The sequence below is a fragment of the Engystomops pustulosus genome, chromosome 1 (genome assembly GCF_040894005.1).
Source record: "Engystomops pustulosus chromosome 1, aEngPut4.maternal, whole genome shotgun sequence".
NCBI classification, from domain to species: domain Eukaryota; kingdom Metazoa; phylum Chordata; class Amphibia; order Anura; family Leptodactylidae; genus Engystomops; species Engystomops pustulosus.
The window spans coordinates 110,442,953-110,470,865 of NC_092411.1; the positions used below are offsets into that span (position 1 = coordinate 110,442,953).

A 27,913-nucleotide genomic window follows, 5' to 3' on the forward strand; every position below is an offset into this window, starting at 1 on the left:
GACATTTTACATATTTAATGGAAAACATTGGTATAATAGCACAAGATCCCACACAGCCAATTTACAAAGATTGTCCACCTTGTGGCTTTACATAAAAGTAACCAGTGCACTTAAAAATTAAATGGAAAGAAAATGGTCTGGTTTCCTGCACTCGGCACACATGAAACCGACTGGAACACGCTCTGTGTAAAAGTCTCTCAGGTGATCCTTATACCAGCTTCACAGCAGGGAAATACTTGTGTGCAGAGAAGTCAAACTCGGGTGGCACCTACAGAAAAGAAACAAGATGTATTATGTATGACAGAGAAATATACTTGCTGTTTTGTCAGATACAAAGAAGGAAAACAGAACTAGAGGTTTTACTGGAAAAACTACCTAAACCTGTCTGACAACTGTTACCCTAGCAGCACCGAGGGGTTACAAGACAGAAAATGTTTGCTTTGCGTGATAAGCATAGCTTTTTATTTTTTAAAAAAATCTCTTACCCAAAGTACAAAGCAAATTATAGTGACAGAACAATGCTCAACTGTACACATACCAGAATATCAATCAGAAATTACAGATAAGGAACAATGACGAGCAGATAGAATCTGGACTACCATTGTTTAGTGAAACCTGCAGTTCCCACAAGTAGCCCCTTACATTACTCATGTGACTGATTCTACTTTATGGTAGGAAAGTGTGGAGGATGATAAGTCCCGTATTTCTGAAAGTCATCTGGCACATTAGTAGGCAATGGGGACATTTTCACAGTCTTCAAACTACCGTATACACTAAAATTAGGGGTCTCAGCTTATACTTTAACACAAAAAAACCTATTGACTCGAGCATAAGCCGAGGTTGGGAAATGCATTGGTCACAGCCTCCCAGTATATAGCCAGCCAGCTCCTGCCCCCCAGTAGATAGCCTGCAGCCACTGCCCCCAATATAATGATATAAAAAAAAAAACCAAAAAACAAAGTTTACCATCTGACGCCCCCCAGCAGGTCCCCTTCTATCTATCGATGCTCCGGCATTGGCTCCGTGTCCCCACCCTGAGCTGATGCCACGATGGATGGAAGAGGATCGGCCAGAGGGGTCGGAAGGTGAGTACACAATTTTTTTCTTGACTCGAGTATAAGCAATTTTTTGTGCTGAAAAACTCATATATACAGTATTTTCCATCATCAAAAATTACCTGTGACCAAGTCTGACCCAAATAAAGCGGAGAGACATAAAATCTTAGTCATTATTATTGTTGTATGTCTCTCCTATTTGGGTCACAGGTAATTTTTGATGATGAAAAATAGTTTGAAGACTCCAGTAGGGATTGGGACATTTTCACAATGTACCAGGTGACTACATTCAGAAGTAATATGGAAATGCAGGACATAACATCATCCACACCTTATGTAATGTTCATGAGAGATGTTAAATATCCATTAGTATGAGCCCAATAAGAGTGAAGTAAGGGTAATGTACACATTTCTGCTGACGTACACAAGCTGGGTACGAAAAGCCTAAATTTAAAGAAAACTATACATGGAGACACACAGACTTCCAAGACTAGAAAACACACTCCTGGTGTAAGTATATATGTGTGACGGACTGACGGAGACATGGGGGCTGATACCAGGACATACACGTAAGGAACAAGAAGGATGGATACGTGGAGGTAATGGAACTTCTAGTGTCACCCTAGTGAGGTATTTGGGAAGAATGAATCCATATTTAACAAGAGAGTATCCCTTTGTGTGCACAGCCCTAAGAGTAATGTATCTAATGACTAACAGTTCTCATTTGGTGCTGTGATCCTTTTGACATAGAATTACTACTGGCCATGCATTATGCACGTGCCTGAGGCTGCAATGTATCTTCTGGTTTATAAAGCACATTATTCAACTTGGATGGTACATTTATTACCAGTGAAATCGACTTCAAGACAGAAGACGAGGCAGCTTGTTCCCTATCCATAGCTTACCTTAGAGTCCTTTTTATGGCCTCCAGCAAGCAACTTCATTACCACTATATTGTTTTTGGACACCTTCAAAATCTCATTCACCTAAGAAAAAAAAAAAAAAAGGTAATATTTGCTTTTATGTTAGTAATCACTAGCCCTTACAGAGTTATTTGCAGACCATCAAGACATGATAAATGCAGTAATATCCTGAATATGTGAAATAGCTGATGCATTAGATCACTTTCTGCCCCAGTAGTCCTATGAATAGCAGAAGAGGCTTAAGGTGCCCATCACCATCTAACTTGTATGGAGGTACAAAATGGAAAATGTAAGGTGATGAAAGTATTAGAAGTGCTAAATAGCTCTTCCTTTGTTCTCTCACAGCAGATAATCTGGCAGTCACCTATACCTTACTGCGCGTGTGCTTACCTGGGCAAAAGATGCATGCATGGTAGGGGTTGGAATGCATACAAATATAAACTTAGAATAAATGAATCCTCTTGAATTTAAAGGCCATCCACCACCAGGCTGAGGCACTTTAAACCAAGTACACTGACATACTGGTGTGTGCCCCCTCTGGCAGTATCTGCTTTTCAATTTGCTTTCTATTCCCTTGTTTTGAAGAAAAGAAATGTAATAATTATGCAAATGAGCCCGAGGGACTCGAGGCTCCATAGGCATTTATTCGCATAATTTTTATTGCCTTTTTTCTTAAAAACAAAGAAATAGGAAGTTTAAAGAAGTGCAGATCCTGTCAGAGGGCCACACACCAGTATGTATGTGTGCTCGGTTTACAGCCCTTCATTCTGGTGATAGATGTCCTTTAAGTCTAACAAAATACATTTAAAAAATTGTAAACTCTAACCTCTTGATCTTGATTTGGGATATTTTCCAAAATCAGTCTTGCTTGTTGGAAGTGTTTGCTTGCAGCCATGTAAAGGTCTGAAGATTGGGGAGGAGGACTGTACTTATTTAAATCAGACATTTCCTGTCATTCACAATGGAAAAAAAAATATTACATAAGGTAAGATTTCAGTTCAAACATCTAAGGAGACAAAAAAATTAAGCTAGTATAGATATCCAGAAATACAGCTAAAAGCTTAAACCAGGAAAGATAGAGATAGTTTTGTTACCAAGTAACCACAATAGATAAGCGAAAATCTCAATTCATTGGAATAAGTAAAATATGGCAACTAATTGTAGAGAAACGTTCTTGACCTACTGCTGACCAACTTTTCGGATAAAAAAAAGCTGTAGTTTATTGCTTCAGTTACTGTTAAAGGGGTATTCCGGGAATATGAACGTCTGACACAAAAACCCTTTATGATATCAATAAATAAATACAACAATACTCAATGTCATTAGTCACAAAACGGAGCTAAAATAATATGATTTTATGATTTACAAAATTTATGGCCTCTCTAAAGTAGGTGGAGTTATCACAAAGATGGCCGCCACTGGAAACTACAAGTTCCATGATCCTTTAGTTCTCAGTAACTCCTCCTACCACTTATGCTCTGCTAACAATGATGATGTAACAGGTTTTCTTGCTCTGTTACCATAGTAATTATGTATAACTGCCATCACCACAACACTGACCATACTGGATGCACTGCAACCAACCGACTACAGCCAAACGTAGTGCTGATCACATGACCTGCCCAGGCAGGTACAGGACATGTGATGTGGACATGTGACCAGCGGCCATCTTCTTTTCTGCAACGGACCGCGCGGAGGAAATTAACGGACTGATTAAAGGGCCAGTAGCATTTTAATTCTCCATAAGAGTCTATGTCACCAGCATTTTCTGCTAAGGGGAGCAAAATTTTAAATAACAACAAATTACACATTAGCTTATATTTTGAGTGCCCACTTGTATATGAATTATGCTGATTCCTGGAATACCCCTTTAAGCAAAAACAAGGAAAGGTTGAACATGAACAGGTGCACGTCTTCCATGTTTGGTTTCGCCCCATAACGGATGTAAAAACTGATGAAATATCTGTGGCGTGACCATAGCACACTGTTACATTCATTTCAATGGGTTTTGCATGGATCCACGTGGAGGTTGCAGAAAACTCAGAGCAGGGCCTTTTCCGGTCTGTCTTTGTGGCTCAAGGATTCCCATAGAAGTTTATTATAGTGTGCAAAATACAGACACCACACTGATGAAATGTAGGTGCCATCCGAACATGGTCCGTATTTGTGGATCAGTTGCTAGGTAATACAATCATGTGTCCCTTTAACCCCTTCCCGATTTGCGCCGATGCATGGAGAGGGCTAGCGGGCCGAGCCCTCCCCATAGCCGGTAAGTCTTTGCTGCATATTGCAGCGAAGGCTTACCGCTAGCACCGATCACTGGTGTTTTCCGGTGGCTTCATAAAGATGGCGCATGACAGCCATTTCGCACACGACAGCCTTGGGTCTTCCAAAGACCCAAGGCTGTCTCATTTTAACCCATTCATTACATTCATCTCATTGTAATGAATGAGCAGTAAAATCCCCATATACTGCCAGACTGTAATATGGCAGTATATGATAGGATCGTACAGACACCCTAGGGTTAAAGTATCCTAGGGAGTCTGAAAAATAGTAAAAGTAAAAATTTAAAAAAGTTTAAAAAAAAAAATGATAGCAAAAAAAAAACTAAAAATTCAAATCAGCCCCCTTAGAACTGATATAAATATTTATTAACAGTAAAAATCATAAACACATTAGGTATCGCAGCATCCGAATATGCCTGATCTATCAAAATATATTAAATAAATATAAATATAATAACGGGTTTTTCACTGCGTTTTACCACGTAATGGAAAATAGTGCCCAAAGTCAAAAAAGGAACTTTTTTGCCATTTTGAAAAATATTTTAAAAAATCTATAAAAAGTGATCAAAAGGTCGCACAGTCCTAAAAATTATAGCAATGGAAACGCCATCAAAAGTCGCAAAAAATGACACCACCCACAGCTCCGGACACCAAAGTATGAAAAAGTTATTGGCGCAAGAAGATAGCCAAATTTTTTTTTTAAATTTTTGCACAGGAGGTTTTAATTTTTGTAAATGTACGAAAACATTAAAAAACCTATACAAATTTGGTATCCCTTCGATCGCACAACCCAAAGAATGATTTAGACATGTCATTTGTCGTGCACAGTGAAATCTGTAAAATCCAAGCCCACAAGAAAACGTTGCAAATGTGTTTTTTCACCACAAAAACTGAACATGGAGCCACTGTTTGCTCTATTGGCTATTGTAAGTGACACAATATTTTTACCATCCCATGATATCTGGTCATCTCTCGCCTTGAGGAATGGTAAGGATGGATATTTGTTTATACAGTAGTTAGGCTTCACTTACAAATGGATTTAGTTTAAGGGGTAAACAATTGATGAACAATCTTTAGTAAATTATAAGAGCAGTGACACAAGTTTTACCTACCTTAAACTGTAAATAGTGCACTGGTGGAGGTGTGATAACACTGTTGAATGGTGCAAACCTGTGCTCGTACCGAACCTGCTCACTGTCCAACTCAAATTTAGGTTTCCTCACTTTTCCGTCCATGTCAAATGCAATCATTGTCTAGCAAAACGGGCAGATAAATAGGCTCAATGTAGATTAAAGTTTAAAACCATTAAATCCCTTAATGCAAAATTTTTTGGACATTCAATGACCTGGGTATTTTTAGTGAACATCTTCAAATAAACAGCCTAAAGGGGTTGTCATCTGTCGGCAAATAAATGTTATTGTTTGTGTATTGAAAAATTAAATATATTTCCAATATACTTTCTGTATCAATTTCCCACAGTTTTTTAGATCTCTGCTTGCTGTCCTGCTATAGAAAGCTTCATTGTTTACTACCAGTGGATAGAAATCTGTCCATGGTCTTGTGATGTCACAGGTACAAGAGCTGTTAGTATCACAGAGAGTAATCAGAGGAGCCATGTGATATAACGAGCCTTGTACTTGTGTAGCCATGGACAGCATTTTGGTTTTCCTAAATTACAATATTAATGACCTATCCTTATGGTGGGTCATCAATATTAGAATTGTGGGGTCTAACAACAAGCACCATCAATGTTCAGCTTCCTGAAGCAACAGAAGTGTCCCCAGGAGCACTGCTTCCCAGGCCCGAGACTTCATGTCCTTTGATCAAATGGTCTGATCGCAACTCCGTTTCATAAATCTAAATAGGGAGTTCTACAATGAACAGCGCTGTTGTTGGCAAGTACTGAAGAGACCACAGAGCTCGTCCAAATACTGCTGACTCCTGAGGGTAGTCACACACTGTAACATCTCATCGTTGGGAGTGTAGTGTCAGACCCCCAATCTGTCATTGATGACAAAAACAGGTTATCAATAACAGTTACTAAAAGTCTTAAATATAAATAATTTTATTATTTGTTGTTTCATTTTTACTTTTTTGGGCTTCAAAATAAAGAAATGGCTTTTTGGACCTTCTGTTTCTCAGCATATTCTATTTTAAATCCCCAACTATAGGGGAAAGCAGCCCAGATGGCATGGATGTCATTATCAGGACTTTTCTGTTGCTAGTTAAACCCAACTGCTATGTTTACTTGAACAACAGAAGCAGCGGTGCACTCCTGATCTTAAAGGCCATGTACACCCGAGACAAATTTTATTCTAATGAAGGCTATCTCAGTCTCACTGCAGGCAGGTTTTTCTCCCCAGAAAGGGTAATTGCCAGGAATAATGGGTCAAATGGGTCATTAAAATATAACCTTATATGTAATTAGTTGTTATTAATGTTGGTCCCCTAGCAGATGCTGTAGACAGAGCAGATCATGAGAGGGAAGGAGGTATTACTGAGAACTGAAGGATAGTGGGATATGTAGTATAATGTGGTGGCCATCTTGGAGATAACCCTGCCTGCTTTAGAAAGTCTATAAAATTTTGTGAATCATAAAAGCAAACTATTTAAGCTCTGTTCTGTGATTTTGAAAATGAAATTAAGTTTTGTTGTATTCATTTATTCATAGCATTATGGATTTTTGTAGCAGACATTCATATTCCTGGAATGCCCCTCGAAGTCGCAGTGTGTATTATGTTTTCCTTAAAGCAAATCTGTCACAAGGAATGTGATTTTTAGCTAGTGACAGATTCCAATAGCCTATGCAATGCTTTTGTCAGCATTCTGAATCATTTCAATAGTTTATACAAGTCATTACCTGGCTCCCTGCCAGCAGCACGTGGCGAGTCCTGGGGGGGGAGGGGGGGGGGATCAGCTGCAGCCCGTGTGCCTGTGTCAGTCTCCTCCACACTCATGCAGCTCCCTCACCCTCCCTCTTCCTGCATTGAGCACCAGGGGAAGGAGGTGAATGGTGTGAAGGATAGGAAAAATGCATGAGGAGACACAGGCACACACAGGCTACAGCTGCCCCTCACCTGGGACTCACCACACTCTGCTGGCAGGGAGCCAGGTAATGTAATTAAATCTGTTATAACCTATTGATTGAGAATGCTGTCAAAGGCATTTTTTTAAAATCAACATAGCATAGGATATTGGAACGTGTCCAGCTAAACATGGAACGTGACCAGCTAAAAATCATATTCCTGGTGACAAGTTTGTTTTAATGGTAAGAGTTCAGCTTAAATGAGTGTTATTAACCACACACAGGTAAAATATCATGCAGCTTCACTGATAGATTTCTCTTCAAAGAGAACAAAGAAACTTGATGAGAATGTGAGAAAAAGCTTCTACAGCAGCCAAAGTAACAAAGTAAATGAAAAATCTATTAGGGGAATGATAATCAGCAGATTAAATAATAAACCCTACAATAATTGCCCTACTGCTTTATTAGACAGTAAAATAGAGCTTCAAGGCGATCATTGAAATAAATACAACAGGTATTACACGTAAACTTACCTTGTACATCCCTGCACACATGTTCTGGTATGCTTGGCTTAAAGTTATTTCTCTGCTCAGTGGACGAACTGAAATATTTGAATAAATTGATATTTACTACAACAGTATTTTCAAAGTATAATTCAATTTATACTTATATTTTCCAGAGTGTATTCAGAAGCTGAGGTACATCTGTTTGAAGGAAACCTACTGCTAGGAAGAACCAATGGTAGGTTCCTACTAAAACCCTAAGCTATCTTTCTCTAATCCTATAACATTTCCTAACCGTACCAAAACTTTATCTAATTAATATGCAAACTTTCAGCAGAGGCTATTGGGGCGTGGAGTAACCTCTTCTGGCTGTGGGTGCAAAGACCCCATAGCCTATGCTATCCCATCTCCTTCCGTGTCGGGACACTCTTGATACACAGCATGTGCTCACGCTGGCAGCTGTCACGATACGGGCAATGCCACTGACACTGAGCAGGAGCTACTGCGCATGTGTAGAGCTAGAAGAAGTCGGCGGCATCTGCACAAGCTATATCTCAAGAGCACGCTGATGTGGAATACTCCCCCCCCCCCCAGTAGCCTCTGCCAGAAATGTGCATACTAGGTAAAGTTTAGGCAAGGTCAGGAAGTGTTATAGGATTCTGGAAATAGGGCTTAGGGTTTTAGTAGGAATCTTAAGAGGTGGCTTCCTGATAGTGGGTTTTCTTTAATACAAGTTTCCATAAAAACAAGGTTGCCTTGTCAAAGAAGGCGCACGTTGCAGGCTGAAGCTAAAGTACCGTAGTTTTTCAGCACAATTTTTGTGCTTAAAAAGCCCCACGATGCCTATTCTTGAGAATATGAAAATAATAAACTTAGTACTCACCCTCCGGCACTCATGCCCGAATTCCTGTTCTCCTTGCGTCTGCTGGGATTTTTTTTTGGGGGGGGGGGGGGGGGGGGGCTGCTGCTGGGCATTTTATTAATGGGGGGGTGATGCTGTTGGACATTTCATTAATGGGGGGACAGCTGCTGAAAATTTCATAAAAAGGGGAAGGCTGCTAATGAACATTTGATTAGTAGTAGCTACATTTCCCACCCTAGGCCCTAGGCATATATACGAGTCAATACATTTTCCCTGTTTTGGGGGTTAAAATTAATGCCTCTGCTTATACTCGAGTATATATGATACCTTTCTTTTTCTTCTTAGTCTTTTTACTGCTGCGCCCTTTTTGCTGTTCTTCCATTATGCGCTCTTCTGCCATTTGGGAGCTATCTGCTCGACTCAGTGTGGACATCAACCAGGCATAAAGGAATTCAGAAAGATACCTACATACCAAAAAGGTTATTGCGACAAGTAAGAAAAAAAATACATTTCAGGAATGATAGACATCTTCAAGTAAATTTACTGTATGAAAAATATCACTACACTAGTTTCAGACGCTTATTAATCTGATATTGATAACCAATCTTTTGGATAGTTCATAAATATCATAAAGAGCAAAAATCCATTTCAATTTGCCATTGTCTTTGGATAGCATCAAAGTGAATTTAACATATATTTTAAAAAAATGTATGTATGTATTACTCCAAATTCATAAGTAGATGAGCTTAAAGGGCACATGTCAGCTCAATAAATTGAACTAACTGCACATACGGATAAAAGTATCTCCCTAGCCCTCTAACAGTTATGTTACTGTGAAACTCTTAGCTTTACCGAAACATACCAAAAAGCCAATCTTGTGACGTATTCATGAGCTGTCACCGTGACATCTGGTATGGGAGTGGCGTTCCAGGGAAGAAGCATGCTCCATCTTTCCCTGTACGTGCGCCGCTTTTCTCTACGGACAGGGGAGGGGTCACCACCTCCTCCTCTCCAGCGCACAGCGGTATGCCGGGCGGGTATACGGCTTTGTAAATCTACCCTAACATAGATTTAACTGGGCCTTACATGTCCGAATTGCATCAGGCTGTATTCGGATTTATTTTGTAGTTTTATCAACCCTCTGAAAACAAATATTCTAAATATAAATAGAGGAAAGACTCACCAATAAATGTAGTAGTATTCATGCATACTATAAAGTTCCAGTTCAAAACCACTCAATAAATACTGGATCATAATACGCAGATTGTGATAAAGCACCCAGGTTCCTAAACATGCCAAGTGTTGTCTCTGTGGTTCCTGTTTCAGCAGCATGCTATGGAGAGCAGCATCCACCTTCTCCGCCTAGAACAAATCATCAAACAAAAAATTATTAGTACAAACAAACAACACAAAAGGAATGGACCACTATCACAGGGCAACAATATTAAAGGGCAGTTCTGGTCCACCACTCAGTTTTATCCAGTTCCAAACTGCAGTCCTAGCTTCCATCAGGCACCAGAACCTATACAGTAAGTGGAGCAAGAAGCAGGAGGCTACAAACAATGCAAACAGGTTTGCCTGGGAACTACAGTGCCTATTACCTTAAATGAAAGCCAAACTGTAAATTAAGCATTCTGCTGACCTAAATTCAGTTATAGGCAGGACACACATGGCAACAAATAGTGATGTTGATCTGGACATTAAGTTTAGCTGATTTACTTCTTAGGGATATCTTATGGAGTAAGGTGGACACTAACAAAGATACAAATATGCAAGCTAGATATATTGCGCAGAAAAATGTATACCTCATCTTGTAAAGTTGCAAAATCTTCCAGGATATGACCAAGCTTGTCCCTTTGGCGAGCTCTGTTGTGACCATGAATCTGAATTAAGCTGCAAAAAGGCTAAAACATAAGAACTAGAATCAATGGTGTACTTTATGCTTCTCTTTAAGGGGACCTGTCATTAGATCTGCCACAGGTAACAAATGTAACTGGTTTAGGGGCCTAAAAACTGGTGACAAGTTCCCGTAAGCTTTGTAAGACATTTTTATGCAAAAGTTTTTTTCAACACACACTTACCCGTACGCAGTGCGTGACAAACGAATCTATGTAGTCTTTAGCCTGATGGTTATTATAGAGGCAGCATCTACAAGAAAAAGGTACTATGTGCTAAACAGAAAAACTATGTATAGGGCAAGAAATACTTGGCTAACATACATACTTTGGAGATAGGACAGGGGGGCTCACAAAAGACCTCAATGCATCTTTTATCATGTCTTGCATTAGATGAGTTCCAAAAACTTTTTTGTTATCCACTAAAAACGTAGTCTATAATAAAAGAAAAAAAAAGTGTTAAGGAATTTTTAACAGACCCCCATCTATAGCCAGAATGGATTGTAGGTTTTTAAATCATGATGTTGATATAATAAAATAATAATAAATTAGAATTTCTGCTTAACATAATGAATCCACAACTTTCTTATGCTATGCTTACACGTGCGACCCATATTCAACATGGACATGGATCCATTTCTCCCTGAAATATCTATTATTTTGTTACAAAATGTGCAATTTTGTTGGCATTTGCAATCCATGAAGAGCTCAATGAGCACAAGTGGACAGCAAAACAGACCTAAATAGAGAAAGTGACTGTTTTATTTTCCACAGAATTCTATTAATAAAAGGGAACCTGACAGCTCAAAAACCCAATACTAACCAACAGTACCTTTGTAAATTAGTTTGCATAGATCCAGTGTGGCTTCTCTACATTTGTGCTCCGGCACAAAAAGAATTTTATTCTTAGTTTTTTTTCCAAGCTTCCCCGCTTTGTCATGACTGCTTAGGCGGCTACTGTCTGTCCCTCTGTACTGCTCCCAGCCTCAATCGGTGGCTTGTCCCTTCACGGATCAAGAGGTACACCATGCATGTGCGATGCTAGTTGCACTGGCTCTCACAGCCGGCACAATACACAGTACTAGCTCTCACTCACAGCCGACACCGACGGTGCTCCTGTGCAGGAGTAGTTACTAGTGACGTGGGGCTAGGGGCAGTTCTGGGTGGCAGATTTTAACAGCCCGAGCAGGTGGGGTGCCTTAATTGGAGCAGAAAGAAAAAAAAACACGGAATAAGACTCTTTTTTGGGGCCGAAGCACAAACGCAGCAGACGCCACACTGGAACCATGCAAGCTAAATTACAGTCTACAAGGTACTCTTGGTTTAATGTGGGGTTTTGAGGCGATAGGTTCCCTTTCCATTCAATAGATCCGAGTGTTGTCAAACATGGAATTCAAAATTAGAATTTGGTTAATAAACACCATAGTATAAAGTTACTAAACAATGGGAAATTGTTTACCTGCAAGAGAGATCTTGAAAGTACACAGGGAGACTGCTCACTAAATTCACAGAAAAAATCCTAGAAAATAAAATTTATAGTCCATTTACATGCGCAAAAAAATGGACCTTTTAGCCAAGATTTTTAATTGCAATTTTTTTTTATTAACATGTTTGTTCTTTGTTTAGAGAGCAATAAGGGAAACAAAGGGGCAAAAGTGATGTAAAATAAATGATAAAAAAACCCAGCAACACAACAAATATTATTTGAATAGAATGAAGAGTAAAATAGTGGTAATACAGGCAGTCCCGGGTTACGTACAGGATAGGTTCTGTAGGTTTGTTCTTAAGTTGAATTTGTATGCAAGTCGGAACTGTATATTTTATTGTATCACCAGCCAAATTTTTTTAGGTCTCTGTGATAATTGTATTTTAAAAATGTTTGGTTTTCATAAGAACCAGGATTAACAATAAAGCTTAATTGCAGACTCCTTTGATAACTATTATAGATGTTTATTGCAGCCTAGGGCTAAAGTACAGTAAATGACCAAAGGTCCGTTTGTAACTAGGGGTCGTCTGTAAGTCGAGTGTTCTTAAGTAGGGAACCGCCTGTAATGCCTTGTCACGCTGAATACAGCTCCCCCCCCCCCGTGTGCGTGGATTCCTTGTTCCTCAAATTTATACAATGGTCCCAAGACCACAGCGTACCAGAAAAAGTCTCCTTTGAATGAAATAAACTGTTTGCCTATGTGGGGAGACTTGAATTACTCTGTATACTCAGTAAAGAATGCACAATAAGCATAACATGGATACACTTACCAGTATACTGTGAAGATTAGTTAAGGTGACAACGTCGCACACAGTTTTGATCCGGTCAATTAATTTAAAAAAATAATTCACCATTTCTTCCTTTTTAATTATCTTCGCATAACGTGGAAAGGTTGGTGGAAGCAATCTCTGGTTGACCAAAGGCTCGAAACCCATCATAATTGGGTGATCTAAGCATAAAGAGAGGATCATGTAATCAGATGGGACTGTATAGATGAGTAGTACAAATAAAATGAGAAGAGAAGCTAAATCCACACTGGTGTGTGCTGTGCCTTCGTACTATTAAGCCGGACTTAGAATCCCCCACGTGCTCCACCTCATATGAACGAGTGTGCGGTTCCTAGTTTCCAAAGTTTATATTTAGACTGCACTTTGTGAAATATAGTATATCTCCATAGTTATTTTAGGGGATGCCTGCTTTTTATGCGATCTATAGAAATATTTTTTAACATATAATTATTCTACCCATTAAAGGGAACCTGTCACCACGTTTTTCACAAAGACAGCTTGTGGCAGGTTCCCATAGAGCCCTATTAACTGACATTTTTGCTAAAAATTGTTTCCCTCAGATCCCCATAAAATCAATTTTATCATCTTGCCTTGCATATAGCAAATCAGGGGGGAGTGGAATCCTCGGACTGAATCCAGCATTTTCCCATGCCTTCCCATCATTGAGCACGTAATGTCATGTGACCAGGGTGAGGTCAACTGAGGTCCTTTATCATCCTAACATTAGCAAATAGTATCCCATGCATATATCTGATCACATCAAATCACAGCAGCCACCATGGATGATGGGGAGGAATTGAAGCATGCTGCAATTTCATATGATCACATATATATATATATATATATATATATATATATATATATATATACATACATACATGGGGAAGTACAGTTTGCTAATGTTAGGAGGCCAAAGGACCTTAGATTATGTCACCCTGGTCACATGGTATTGAATGCTGGGCAGTAGCTTCTGGATTCAGCCTATATGCAATGCAACATTATAAAGTTGTTTATATGGTGATCTGGGGGAAACAATTTTTAGCTAAAAGAAGGGTGCCAGTTAGTGACTAGGGCTGTATGGGAGCCTGTCACTAGCTGTATTTGTGAAAAATGTTGTGACAGGTTCACTTTAATGAATTACACAGAAACATATTCTCACCTCCTTTGGTGGTGTCGTTCTGGGACTGAATCCCCAGTGAAAGAGAGTTCTGAATAGCAGCCAAAAGGTCAGTTGCTTGGCTTATCAGCTTTGATGCCTCTACCACTGCACTTAACTAGAAATTACAAATGGATTATTATCATTAATCAAATACATTGATATAACTAGAATCCCCCTAAATAAGATCCATCTTAAGATCCTTACCTCTTTTTTTGTAAATGCTATTAATACAGTAAGTAAAACCCGAGTAAACTTCACTCTACTGAATACCGCTAAGCACTGCTGGTGCTGAAAACAAAAGTATGTATACAATTAATTATCAAGTGTAATTACATAACAATCAATAAGCAAAAATAACTCAGAATATCCCTCCACATTTTTTCTGCTGATCCTTGATAAAGGACCGTCAATACCTCTTCAGTCAGTAAGATTACCTCAAGCTCTACTTCTGGATCTCTTGCTTCGCCTTGTCGACTCCTGGTGCTCTAAAATAGGTTACAAAAAACAGGTTAATGTTCAGGGTTTGAACAGCCTCTGTTCATTTAAAATGAAATAAAATCATTTTTAATAAATATTACATCTATAATAAAAAAAATAATTACTGCACTAAGATTGAAAACAGATAAAAGTCCAGCCCATATCTCTATAAGTTGTAAATTCCCAAATCAGCATTTTATAACCCCCTACTACATGTTACCACGCTGTGTCTGACCAAGAAAAATTCCATTAGTACATACAGCAAGTGTGCTGATATTGCAGCATAGCCCCTGTCAACTGAATGGAATGGAGTTGCTAACAAGTTGCTTGAAAAAGCTGATGGAAAAGGGCATCTCCACGATTTGATACTTAGGGTGATGCCACACGTGGCGTTTTTGGTCCATTTTTAAGCATGTGTTTTCAGTCTGTTTAAAAATGCATCTTTTTTTTACTGTTTACCATGTGTTTGGCTGCTTCGAACCTGTTAATCTATTAAGATAAATAGGTTCTAAGCAGCCAAAGGCATGGTAAAGGCATTTTTAAACAGACTGAAAACACATGCTTAAAAAAGGACCAAAAAAGCCACGTGTGGCATCACCCTCATCCTGAATACACTGGTCACTCATAATAGGCAGCTCAGATTTTTTAATTGTAAAAGAGGTGTATAACATATTATAACTGTATATTCAGCGAGAATGAAATTGTGACAATTCTGAACTCTTAAGGTGAATTTACACGTTAACGCATGTTACAAAATGGAATGTCAATGAATGTAATTTGTTAACACAATGTTAACATGTGTTAACATTATGTTAGTGGTTGAATTTTCTTAAGGCAAATTTTAATAGCAATGTAATTAGGCAAGTAGCCTTCTCTCAGCTGTTGTATCGCATTTCAAAATGCATGCGCTCATACGCACGTGTGAATGCACCCTCACGTCTCAGGTGCAGCATGGAAGGATAAACAACAAACGCCAAGGCACACCTTTGTATTAGCAGAGAACAAAAGCACTCAAAATTACTTCAAATAAACTCTAAAACAAGGGCAGATTCTGTAATTAGTTAAAACGGTTAAATTATATTTTACTTTTGGTGAAATAAAAGCTACCTTTACTCTCCTCTGCAAGTCATCTTCAACGTCCTTTAACATTCCTAGAGATAAGAATAAGCATTATGATTAACCAATTAATGACCTTTGTTTTTGCATTTCCATTTTTTACTCCTCACCTTCATAAATCTATACATTTTAAATTTTTCTAGTTAAGGAGCTGTGTGAGGGCTTGTTTTCTGCATAAAAAATTGCACTTTATAGTGATGGTAGCTAATATCCCTTGCCCTTTACTGGGAGGCAGGGGAAAAAATTGCAAATGCAGTGAAATTGGTGAAGAAAAGCATTTGCGCCATTTTCTTGTGTGCTTGGTTTATATGTCTTTCACTCTGCGCCCCAAATGACATGTCTCCTTTATGCTTTTGGTTTTTACAATCAAGGGGATACCAAATTGATTTAGGTTTTATAATGTTTTCATAAATTTACAAAAATGAAAACCACCTGTACAAAAAAAAAAAAAAAAATCGTTTTGCCATCTAATGGCACTAATAACTTTTTCATACTTCAGTGTACTGACCTGTCTGTGGTGTCATTTCTTGGAAGATGAGATGAAGTTTTCATTGTTCTGATATTTATGACTGTTATATTATATTTTGATAGAGCTGCATTTTCGGATGCGCAATACCTAATGTGTTTGTGACTTTCACTGTTTATTTATATCAGTTCTAGGGAAAGGGGGGTGATTTGAATTTTTTATTTTTTTTATTATACATTTTAAATATGTTGCCAAGTGGCAAAAAAAAAAAAGAGGCATTTTCGACTCCGACTTATGGGATTAAACGTTGGGAATAATCGGAAGGCATAGAGCCCCGGGCCTTATTGTCATAGCAACAGATTGCCGCTCCATGATGACGTCACGGAGAGCAGAGATCAAAGCAAAGATGGAGGTGCCCATACTGGCTTTTACCGACGTCCGGGTAACACCCGTGATCCCTGCTAGAACTGATCAGGGGTGTTACCAGTGTGTCTTTGCTGCAATATGCCCTTAACCCTTTAAGGACCTCGCCCCTTTTTTTATTTATTTTTTTTTCACTCCACACAATCAAAAATCTCTAACTTTTTTTTCTTTTTACACAAAGAGTTCTGTGACGGCTTGTTTTCTGCATATAAAATTGCACTTCATAGTGATGGTATTTATTCTTCCATGCCGTGTATTGGGAAGCAGGAAAAAAAAAATACAAAATGCAGTGAAATTGGTGAAAAACCGCATTTGCAGCATTTTCTTGTGGGCTTGGAATTTACGGCTTTCACCGTGTGCCACAAATGACATGTCTACTTTATTATTTGGGTCGGTGCGATCATGGGGATATCAAATTTGTACAGATTTTATAATGTTTTCATACATAAAAATATGTTTTCATACAAAAATGAAAGACTTGTCTAGAATTTTTTTATTTTATTTTTTTTGCCATCTTCTGGCGCCAATAACTTTTTTATACTTTGGTGTACAGAGCTGTGGGTGGTATCATTTTTTGCGATTTTTGCAACCTTTTGATCACTTTTTATAGATTTTTTTAGATTTTTCAAAATGGCAAACAAGTACCATTTTTCGACTTTGGGTGCTATTTTCGGTTAGGGGGTTAAATGCAGTGGAAAACCGTTATTATATTTTGATAGAGCTGCATTTTCGGATGCGCAATACCTAATGTGTTTGTGACTTTCACCGTTTGTTTATATCAGTTCTAGGGAAAGGGGGGTGATTTGAATTTTTAAGTTTTTTTATTATAAATTTTTTAAAAACTTTACATTTTTACTGTTACTATTTTTTTAGACTCCCTAGGGCAGTGATTTTCAACCAGTGTGCCGTGGCACACTTGTGTGCCGCGACACATGCTCGGGTGTGCCGCGGGGAAAGTTCCCCAAACTATGGTGCCCCCTGTGTTTTGTTTCCTGGCAATGCGGAGCGATGCGCAGTCACAGCTTCTTACAATGTAGGAGACGTGTACAATAACACAGGCACAAGCTTTGAACCTCGCGTGACAAAATGACATCACCGAGGCCGGCGCATCATCCTGAGAGCGGAGAGACTCTCGCTTTTGCCCACCGCCAAAGTAATGTCCGCCAATAATGCTGACTATATAAGCTTTTGCCTGAGTATATGAACTCTAGGCAGAATACTCAGCATATGAGCTGGTACTTTTAGTACTCCAGCAGTATACTGCATATAACAATGAGAAATGTAAAATGAGAAATACTATAGTCATGAGGCTGGAGTACTACAAGTACCAGCTCATATGCTGAGTATATGAGCTGGCACTTGTACTCTGGCCTCGTGGCCATAGTACTTCTCATTGTACCCCTTTATTTTGCAGTATATGAGCCACATAATAATCAGCACCATAAACTAAAAACAGGGAGAAACTGAGAACTGTTGAGGAAGAGCTTTGTGTGTGTCTTTCCACCATTCCTGCCAGGATATCCCTTTTGTGTTTATCGAAACAGGCCCAGGTTTCACACTGAGTGAGTAAAATAAATTTAGAATCTATATTATTAACTATATGTATAATATGACTGTTTTAGTGTCATTTGTGCTATTTTGGTTAATGGTGTGCCCCAGGATTTTCTAAGTATAAAAAGTGTGCTGCGGCTCAAAAAAGGTTGAAAATCACTGCCCTAGGCTACTTCAACCCTAGGTTGTCCGATTGATCCTACCATATACTGCCATACTACATGTGCTGATAGCACATTGTAATGAAAGGGTTAAAACGGGACAGCCTCGGATTTTCGGAAGACATCACGGGGAGAGACGATCCTCGGCAAGATGGGGCGCCCATCTTTTTGAAGCCGTCGGCAGCTTTGCTGGTGGTGATTTGCGGGATGTGCTATGGAAGGGGCTCAGCCCGTGAGGCTTCTCCATACACGCGCAGCCAACATGTGATGTACAGATACACCACACGTCGGTAAGGGGTTAAACAACACAGAAGAAATATAAAACATACAAATAGATTACCTGTTACTCTGAGATCTGTTACATTATTAGCCATTTTAAAGCCATAGGTCATGGACTGGAAGTCCTCCTAAAGAGAATAATAAAAGTGGCGTCTTATTCTTTTTACACAAATATGTGTTTAATTAATGATAATATGACCAACCTCTTCAAATACAACAGCTTTGTTCACTTTTTCTCTAGCAATATCACATATTTTCAGGATTCCTAGTGCAAACGCTTTCATAGCTGGGTCTTCTATGAAATCAGGATTATGTACATAGAGGCATGTGAATACAGTCTGTGCTAAAGAGTGGCCCTCCAGCCATGTGATCTGTAGTAAAAAGTAAGAATAGCCGTTTAGGATACATAGAAATGTTTCCAAGCACATGTTGGGGCATTACAGTTTATTCAGGGTTACATGAAGCACCTCAGCGATAAACTATTTACAACTACAGATGCAGGGTCAGACGATTGGCAATTGATAAAACCACATGCTTTTATGTGATCACTTATGCCATAGTCTCACCAATTGGCAGGACATGCGTGCTTACACAGGGCAATATTCTACAGACAACGGAGCATCAACTATTCTTTTATCTCCTCTTTATGGTTGTCTAGTTACTATTTCATGAAGATTTGGGGCATTGTCTTCCATGACTGGGGCTTGCCTAAGGCCCTTCAAATGGGTTGTCTGGGTTCAGCTGGTCCTCAACTGTGGTCCAGCGCAGTGCCACCTTTTGCAGAGCCTCGGCATGATGCGCCGACAGCATGCAACTGCTACAGACTGCACCCTGTATGAGGATTTGAGGGTATGGGCTCTTAAACCGATGAGGCCAGCAGTAACAGGAGTTGCCGGGCTGGACCAGAGGTAAGTATAAGTTCTCTATTATTATTTTACACCACCTGTGGCTGAATATGAACATGGCCATTTTTTTTAAATAAAAAAAAAAGGTAATAACTATTGTACAGATCCATGCTCTTGTTATTACATATCAGAGGAAAATAATTAACATACTTACCAAACAACAAAAACATGTGTCCATAATACCTATTAAATCGGGCCACGATAAATCCTTAACTTTAATGCTTCCATCCTTTGAAAGGGAATTAAAGTGACATCAACTGACAATACAGTTTAAATGTAATAATAAAAAGCAACATTAAAAAAATGTCATTTATGTGACGATAAGGGTTGTAGCTTTTGTCTGTAGGGGCACATATCCCAATACTGGATACCTAAGGCTAACTTCACACCAAGCAGAATGCTGCATAATCCAGATTAAGTTAGATGGTTTCCAACACAATTTTAAGATGCCTTTTGTAGCAATGGGCATGAAAGTTCATCCTTTGCAATGCATATGATAATATGAAGCAATAAATTGAAATGCTGCAAATTTTAAATTTGCAGTGGAAATAATTTTTCTCTATGGATTTTTTATGCAGCATATGCATGCATTTGCTAAAATCCCACTCACAACATTGGAACTGTATAACCCTTCAGATGTTATGACATTTTCCATTATTGGAACCACAGATTTACAGCAACATTTAGTAGCTAAATTTTGATATAGTATGACTGCTGATTTTTAAGGACATTGTGGTATTTAGTTTTGCACAAGTTGAGGTTAAATCATTGGATTTCTGCAAAACAACTTCAGTTTCTTTTTTGTCACCATTTTGTAGTTATCCCAAATTACAGGCGGTCCCCTACTTAAGGACACCCGACTTACAGACAACCCATAGTTACAGACGGACCCCTCTGCCCACTGTGACCTCTGGTGAAGCTCTCTGGATGCTTTAAAATAGTCCCAGATTGCAATAATCAGCTTAAAATTGTCTGCAATGAAGCTTTATTGATAATTCTTGGTCCTATTACAGCAAAAAAAATTGAAACTCCAATTGTCACTGGGGCAAAAAATAAAATTGTCGGGAACTACAATGATAAAATATACAGTTTCGACTTACATACAAATTCAACTTAAGAACAAACCTACAGTCCCTATCTTGTATGTAACCCGGGGACTGCCTGTACATGTAGTTTTCTTAAACTGTAAGGGTAGTTTCACCCTCTCTGAGTTCAGTCTGTGAAGGGTCCTGCTTCACAGACTTAAACCACTCCTAGGAAACAGGACTCTGGCGTTCTAGGATTGGGTTCAGTCTGTAGACCAGGACCCTTCATGTGCCATGGTTCACCAACCGACCTAGGAGAGTATAAAACTGCCGTAAATTTAAGAATGTCATTATTCATATTAGTCCCCAATGGAGCTACCGATCTATGTTCCCTATCAAGATTGTCCATATTAGCCATCTCAGTACAAACTAACCTTTATTGCCTGCTCAAAATTCAGAACCTTTCGATTAACCTGATTTCCAATCATTCCAGCATCCATCTTGGGATCCATCATTTCAATGGCTGACATAGCTTCAAAAAGGCCAAAGCTGAAAATAATAAAAAAAAAATTACTTTATTACATTTGGACTTAATGTAGGATTTCCAAAGCCTTTCACCATGAAAAAGCTAATATGTGAAACAAGAGGAGCTGATTATTAATATATAGAAAGAGATGCTGTGTAAGGTCGGCTGCGCATGAATGTGTGCAGCCTATGGAAACGGACCCGTATATTGGTCAAATCCCATGGACTGCACACTGTAACAGTTAAAGAGGACCTGTCACCCAAAATTTCAGCTGCTTGCTTTAGTAAGCAGCTCCTAGTGCCTAAACAAACGCCGCAGTGTTAAAGGATAGCGTTACCTGAAATCTCCAGTAATTCCAACACTGTGGCAGGATACAGTGTAATCATCGGACCGCTCGCAAAGCAGTCCGATGTATTCATGAGGGCGGCGGTCTGAGGCGCTGCCTCTACCCCTGACCGCCTCGCTCGCTCCACAGGCCGGCGGTGACTGCCGCGCGTCATGCCCCTAACCACACCCCAACCCCGCCCCCTCATGAATACATCGGACCGCTTTGCGAGCGCTCCGATGATTACACTGTTCCCTGCCGCAGTGTCAGATAGCGTTATTTTAGGTGACATGCCCTCTTTAACCCCTTCCCGACATTTGACGGAATAGTACTGCATCGCGGGAGGTGCGTCAGCTATATATTATAGCCGACACCTGCCTCTAACACCCGCGATCGGAGATTTCTCCGATCGCGGGTGTTAACCCCTAACACGCCGCGGTCGCGCTGCATCTGTGTAATGTGAAGAATAGCTTGAACAAGCGATCCGTGGATCGCTTCTTCAAGCTTACCTGTAAAAGTAAATAAAAAAAGTTAAAAACATTAAATAAAAACATTTGTGAATAAAAATAATTAAATAAAGTTAAAGTCCCCTAAACACAAATATTCCCTATACACATGCAAACCCAAAATCGCCAAAAAACCCCACATATTTGGTATCATCGCGTCCGTAACAATCCGTACAATAACTCAGAAACATGATTGGACCCGCTCGGTGAACGCTGTAAAAACAAAACCCGAAAAACACGCCAAAAATGTACATTTTTCATAAAATCTCTGCACAAAAATGTTCTAAAAAGTGATCAAAAAAAGTTATGTGCGCCAAAATGGTACCACTGAAAAGAACAACTCAACACGCAAAAAATAAGCCCTAAACTAACTCTGTCAACCAAAAGATATTAAAGTTACGTCTCCGAAAAGATGGCGATGCAAAAACAAATGAGATTTCCTCTATATTAGTTTTTAACCAGTAAAATTGTAAAAATAAATGAAAAACTATATAAATGAGGTATCACCGTAATTGTAGTGATCTGTAGAATAAAGATAATATAGTATTTTTAGTGTACGGTGTACGACCTCCAAAATATACAAAAAGAAAGGAAACCAAAATTGACAATTTTCTTTTCACTCATACATTCAAGAGTTAATAAAACCTCATCAATTAGCTAAAGACCCACTAAAATGAAGTATTTGTAAAGTGCATCTCATGTCGCAAAAAATAAGCCCTTATATGTCCAAATTGCCCAAAAAATTAAGATTGTATAGCCAATAAAAAGTGACAATGCATAATCTGCTCTGAATGGCGCAGCTTCTCTTTGATGCCCTGGCGTGTGCCTATACAGCAGGTTCCGCGAAATATGGTGGAGTTGTTATACGCGGGAGGGATAGGGTATCAAATTTTGTGGAGCGTTTTGGTATTTTATCCACTGAGAATTTGTACATTTTTTGAAAAACACATTAATTTAGCCAAAAAAATTTCCCTTTCAAAATTGCATCCGATTTTGTTTTAACCCCTGTAAACCAATTAAAGGGTTAACAAACTTCATAAAAGTTGTTTTACGTACGTTGAGGGGTATAGTTTCTATACTGGGGTAATTTATGGGGTTTTCTTTTATTTAGGTCTCTCAAAGTGATTTGAAACCAGAGCAGGTCCCTCAATAGCAGGATTTTGCGGTTTTTTTAAAAAAATGAAAAAAAAAGCGTACCTAACGTTCCAAGCCCCATAACATCCTACAAAAATAAGACTATGCATAAAAAACCATGTCCACATAAAGAAGACATTCGGTGAATGTTAGTTATTAAGTATTTTTGCGGTTATGACTATGTATGGAAAAAGTAGAACATTTTGAAGTTTGAAAATCAAGAATTTTTCCAAATTTTCACCAAATATCTGATTTTGTCATAAATAAATGCAAAACATACCACCAAAATTTTTCAACTAACATGAAGTACAATGTGTCACGAGAAAACTATTTTAAAATAACTTGGATATGTTAAAGCATTCTGAAGTAATAACCACTTATAGTGACACAGGGCAGATTTGAAAAAAATGGGCCGTGTCAGGAATGTGAAAAGTGGCTTCAGCGTTAAGGGGTTAATGCAGTGCTGGCACTGCAGTTCGGGCATAACTGTATGTACAGCAAGTATGATAGGATTGTTCCCAAAACTAAATGACTGCTTCTAAGCAGAAGGTTAATAAATTACTGTTTTTTCACAACACAAATATAATACAGGCAGTCCCCGGGTTACGTACAAGATAGGGTCCGGAGGTTTGTTCTGAAGTTGAATTTGTATGTAAGTCGAAACTGTATATTTTATAATTGTAGCTCCAGACGAAAAAAAAAATTGGGCCCCAGTGACAATTGGAGTTTAAACATTTTTTGCTGTAATGGAACCAAGGATTATCAATAAAGCTTTATTGCAGACTCCGTGCAGCTGATCAATGCAGTCCGGGACTATAGTAAAGCATTCAGAAAGCTTCACCAGAGGTCAGAGGGGTCTGTCTGTAACTATGGGTTGTCTGTAAGTCGGGTGTCCTTAAGTAGGGGACCGCCTGTATATATATATCCACCAGTAGCATATGCATGTCTCAAAGTTTAAGCCATGCATGTCTAAGTATATGTTCAGGTATGCTAGAAATAGGTTGTACTAGAATAACCTATCATCACCAATCATAAAAGCAAGGGGTCCTGTATACCATCTGAATGGAGCCAAGAAAGAGCATATAGTCAAAGGCGTAACTACAGTGGTAGCAGCCATAGCTTCCGTTATGGGGCCCCGTCATCCAACCTGACACAATAAATAATGGAGGATGTGCACCATTATATCTATTTTGTACTGCACATTGTCCAGCATAATATGTATATAACATATACTGTGATGTATTTATGCAGTTTCTGTGATGTGAGTATGTTGCATATGGCACTGTATGTATGTGTATATGCACATGAGTGTATTTAATGATTGTAAATCGCATGTGTGAGTATACTAATACAGGCAGTCCCCGGGTTACATACAAGATAGGGTCTGGAGGTTTGTTCTTAAGTTGAATTTGTATGTAAGTCGAAACTGTATATTTTATAATGGAAGTTCTAGACAATTTTTTTTCTTTTGCCCCGGTGACAATTGGGGTTTCAAAATTTTTGGTGTAATTGGACCAAGAATTATCAATAAAGCTTCATTACAGACACCTTACAGCTGATCATTGCAGTTTGGGACTATAGTAAAGCATCCAGAGAGCTTCACCAGAGGTCACAGTGGGCAGAGGGGTCCGTCTGTAACTATGGGTTGTCTGTAAGTCGGGTGTCCTTAAGTAGGGGACCGCCTGTATGTATATTTTTAAAGTAGGAAGGGGGGCCCCATGCAGTAGCCTGCTAAAGGGCCATGCCACTCTTAGTTTAGCCACTGCATACAGTATATGCTGCCACTTTATTCATTCTTTATAAGGCTGAAAAAGATAGCCAAGTACATCCCTTTTATCTTAGTCCGATCCACACAATTTGAATGAAATGGCAACTCACAAGAAGTTCATTCAACTTAAAGGACACAGGACATAAATTCTCCTAATCAATGAGGCCTCCAGAGGTACAAACCCTAGTAGATAGGCATTCTATGACAACCTCTTTGCACCCTTTAAAAGGTTATACATCCAGTGTCCCATTCCAACATTAAGTTCAGCACCCATACTGTTAGGTGGGTAAAAGTGAAACTATTAGCACTGACTCATCAGGAACAATGGGTGCAAAAGAAATATTTTGACTGCCTCAAGAGCAATGGAGGAGCATGTATAAAAAAATGCATTGAAAGATCTTAATAGAACTATAATTTTTGTGCATCTCCACTTATACTCACAGCTTGTCATGTAGCAGTTCACCCAACTTCAACTCTGTAATAAAGACAACACATCTTACTTTTCAGGTCTCTTTCAATACTACTACAACAAGAGCAGTACAGAAACAAGATTATCTGCATATGTAAACTAGATGAAGTTATTACATTCATAAAAACTAAACAAAGAACAAGTACATACAATTACACTCAACACATTTTTTTCTACTAGGTCATGTTGGTGCATATGATACTTCTGAAAGGCCCCTGCACTTGACAACAATCAGATCTTGTGTGGTCTGCTGCTGCATACATACATCTTTTCATCTGTCCCCTCAATATAAGATACAATGTACGAGTGCAGAACCTGACTATACAATGAAGATCGTTCTGTATCCTTAGATGCATTCCATTAGGGATTATACAACTGATATACACAATTACCGCTACATGCATCTCTGAATTCATGCGTTATATCTATCCAGTTGGCATTGGCCTTTCCCATCTTGTCCTGCATGGAAATTTCCCATCCAGAGTCATCATCTTCCATAGAAGCTTTCATCACCATGACAGTGGTCACTAAGAAAATAAAAAGGAATAGAACATAAAATAAGTCCACATTCAGGTCGTAGGTGTTAGCTATATTTCCAATATCAAGAATGGGATTACATCAAGTAAGGGAAACTTTAGCCAAAGGATATTATGTTTTTCTCTACAATAAACCCCTATAACCCTTCCCTGACCCAACCCTTCTCTAGGTCTAGAACTTTACACTTGGTGCAAAAGTGTTCAGCAACCATATAAAAGCATCTGTGTATAATGTAATATTCCTATTCTTACTGCACAGTGGCCCAATGCTCACAGTACACCATAAGACTGCCTCAGAAGCTACATGGTCTATCTAAGTGGCTCCACTTCACAACCAATTTAAGATAGGGCGATAAAAGTGACAGGTCATATTGCTGCTGTGTTCTGGAGAACCCTTGTTTCAGGACTGATGTGTATTTGGAAACCCTGGGAAAAATCTGCAGTCATCCCGCATTGGTATTTTGTAGGATCTAAGCAAGCAGTGTTTTACTTCAGGAGCCTCTACGTACAATGGGACATCATTCCATCAGAGAAAAAGTGTGCCAGGACACCATCAAATAATGTCCCTCCCATACATATACAGACATAGATAGATCACTATTCGCATTAGGCCAGAGACATATATGGTGCATCTGCACTGGGTATATCCAATCCCCTCCAGCAGTCATGTATGATATCATCACAGCAGGAACATCCATTTCTTGCAGCAGTCATGTGCCGTATATAACATCATCACTGCAGGGACATCCAATCCTTGAAGAAGTCATGTGTCGTACATGACATCATCGCAGCAGCAGTCGTGTGCGTCGTACATGACATCATCGCAGCAGCAGTCGTGTGCGTCGTACATGACATCATCGCAGCAGCAGTCGTGTGCGTCGTACATGACATCATCGCAGCAGCAGTCGTGTGCGTCGTACATGACATCATCGCAGCAGCAGTCGTGTGCGTCGTACATGACATCATCGCAGCAGCAGTCGTGTGCGTCGTACATGACATCATCGCAGCAGCAGTCGTGTGCGTCGTACATGACATCATCGCAGCAGCAGTCGTGTGCGTCGTACATGACATCATCGCAGCAGCAGTCGTGTGCGTCGTACATGACATCATCGCAGCAGCAGTCGTGTGCGTCGTACAAGACATCTTCGCAGCAGCAGTCGTGTGTCGTACATGACATCATTGTGGAGGTGAGATTTAATGATTGTAAAGGATTGGATCACTGGTGCTGTGGCAGTAAGGTTTTTTGCTCTCATTTGCTATAACACAAGGCATACAGGTGACCAGTGCACAACTCCTTCATACACCTGATGGCAAGGTTGTGGGCAGCAGAAGGCATAGGACATCATGGGCAGTGGATGGCTCTGGAACTGGAATTGTACAATATCCCTTTAATAAAGGTCACATACACTATGGGATAGGTATGAGCAGGATGAATGATAATCTGGAGACAACCCGGCGAGAGGACAGCGGTACTCCCAGCCTCCCGCGGTCACCCCCTCTAATGTAACGTCACGGCCCCGGTCACCGGCTCATTCCCCACCCCCTCACGCCGTACCTCAGATCCGCTCTTCCTCCGCTTCACGAAACCACTGCCTCCACGTTACGCAGAACAGAAGGATCGGCGTGATGACGTCAATGTGGGCGGGATTTTCCTCCTAGGCCATGCTGTGGGGCTGCTAGAAATCCAGATAACCCAATGTAAATCTACATGCAGTAAATTAACGAGTGGATGCGCCTTGTGTTCTGTTCAACAATACAGTAAAAGATAACGCAACACACAACCGCGCAAGATACCGCGAGATCCCAAGCTCTCGCGATTCCCTCATGTGTCTGGCGGTTTGCCGGCCTGGCTGCTAGTGAGGTCTGTGAGACAGCTGCGGGAAGAGAGGCGGCTAGTGTATGATAATATCAATCTGTATACCGCGCCATCCACACCATGGGCACATATATAATGACACACTATAGAGCAATACCATGCTCAGCTGGAACAATGACACAAATATTATATTTCCCCATGATCTGTTGCCCTCTGGCTTTTATGTGTGTTTGCCAGAGGTTTTTTTTTTATCACATACAGAAATACAAGTGCAATCATATTATGAGTAACAAAAGCTTTTATTGACAGTTAGAATGAGTTAATGCAGCAAGTAAATATTTGCAGTGTTGACCCTTCTTCAGGACCTCTGCAATTCTCCCTGGCAGCTCTCAACAACTTCAACAACATGGGAAGGTGCTCCATCATGTTGGAAAAGCCATTGTTGATCA

At 39.5% G+C, this 27,913-nt stretch overlaps 1 protein-coding gene across 1 annotated transcript; it reads right to left on the reverse strand.

The window, feature by feature from the left end:
* NAA35 (N-alpha-acetyltransferase 35, NatC auxiliary subunit) lies at positions 1 to 27,402 on the reverse strand. The gene is made up of 23 exons (XM_072150858.1): positions 27,204 to 27,402; positions 25,505 to 25,639; positions 25,085 to 25,118; positions 20,819 to 20,933; positions 19,514 to 19,588; positions 18,658 to 18,825; positions 18,516 to 18,582; positions 15,566 to 15,609; positions 14,416 to 14,466; positions 14,186 to 14,269; positions 13,982 to 14,096; positions 12,805 to 12,983; positions 12,008 to 12,067; positions 10,877 to 10,983; positions 10,735 to 10,801; positions 10,459 to 10,557; positions 9,837 to 10,015; positions 8,981 to 9,117; positions 7,822 to 7,889; positions 5,376 to 5,516; positions 2,805 to 2,927; positions 1,961 to 2,041; positions 1 to 268 (listed from the first exon to the last, which is right to left on the reverse strand). Exons 2-23 carry the CDS (start codon positions 25,626 to 25,628, stop codon positions 209 to 211), a joined length of 2,178 nt encoding a protein of 725 aa, XP_072006959.1. The 5' UTR covers positions 25,629 to 25,639; positions 27,204 to 27,402; the 3' UTR covers positions 1 to 208.
* Positions 27,403 to 27,913: the final 511 nt, after the last annotated feature.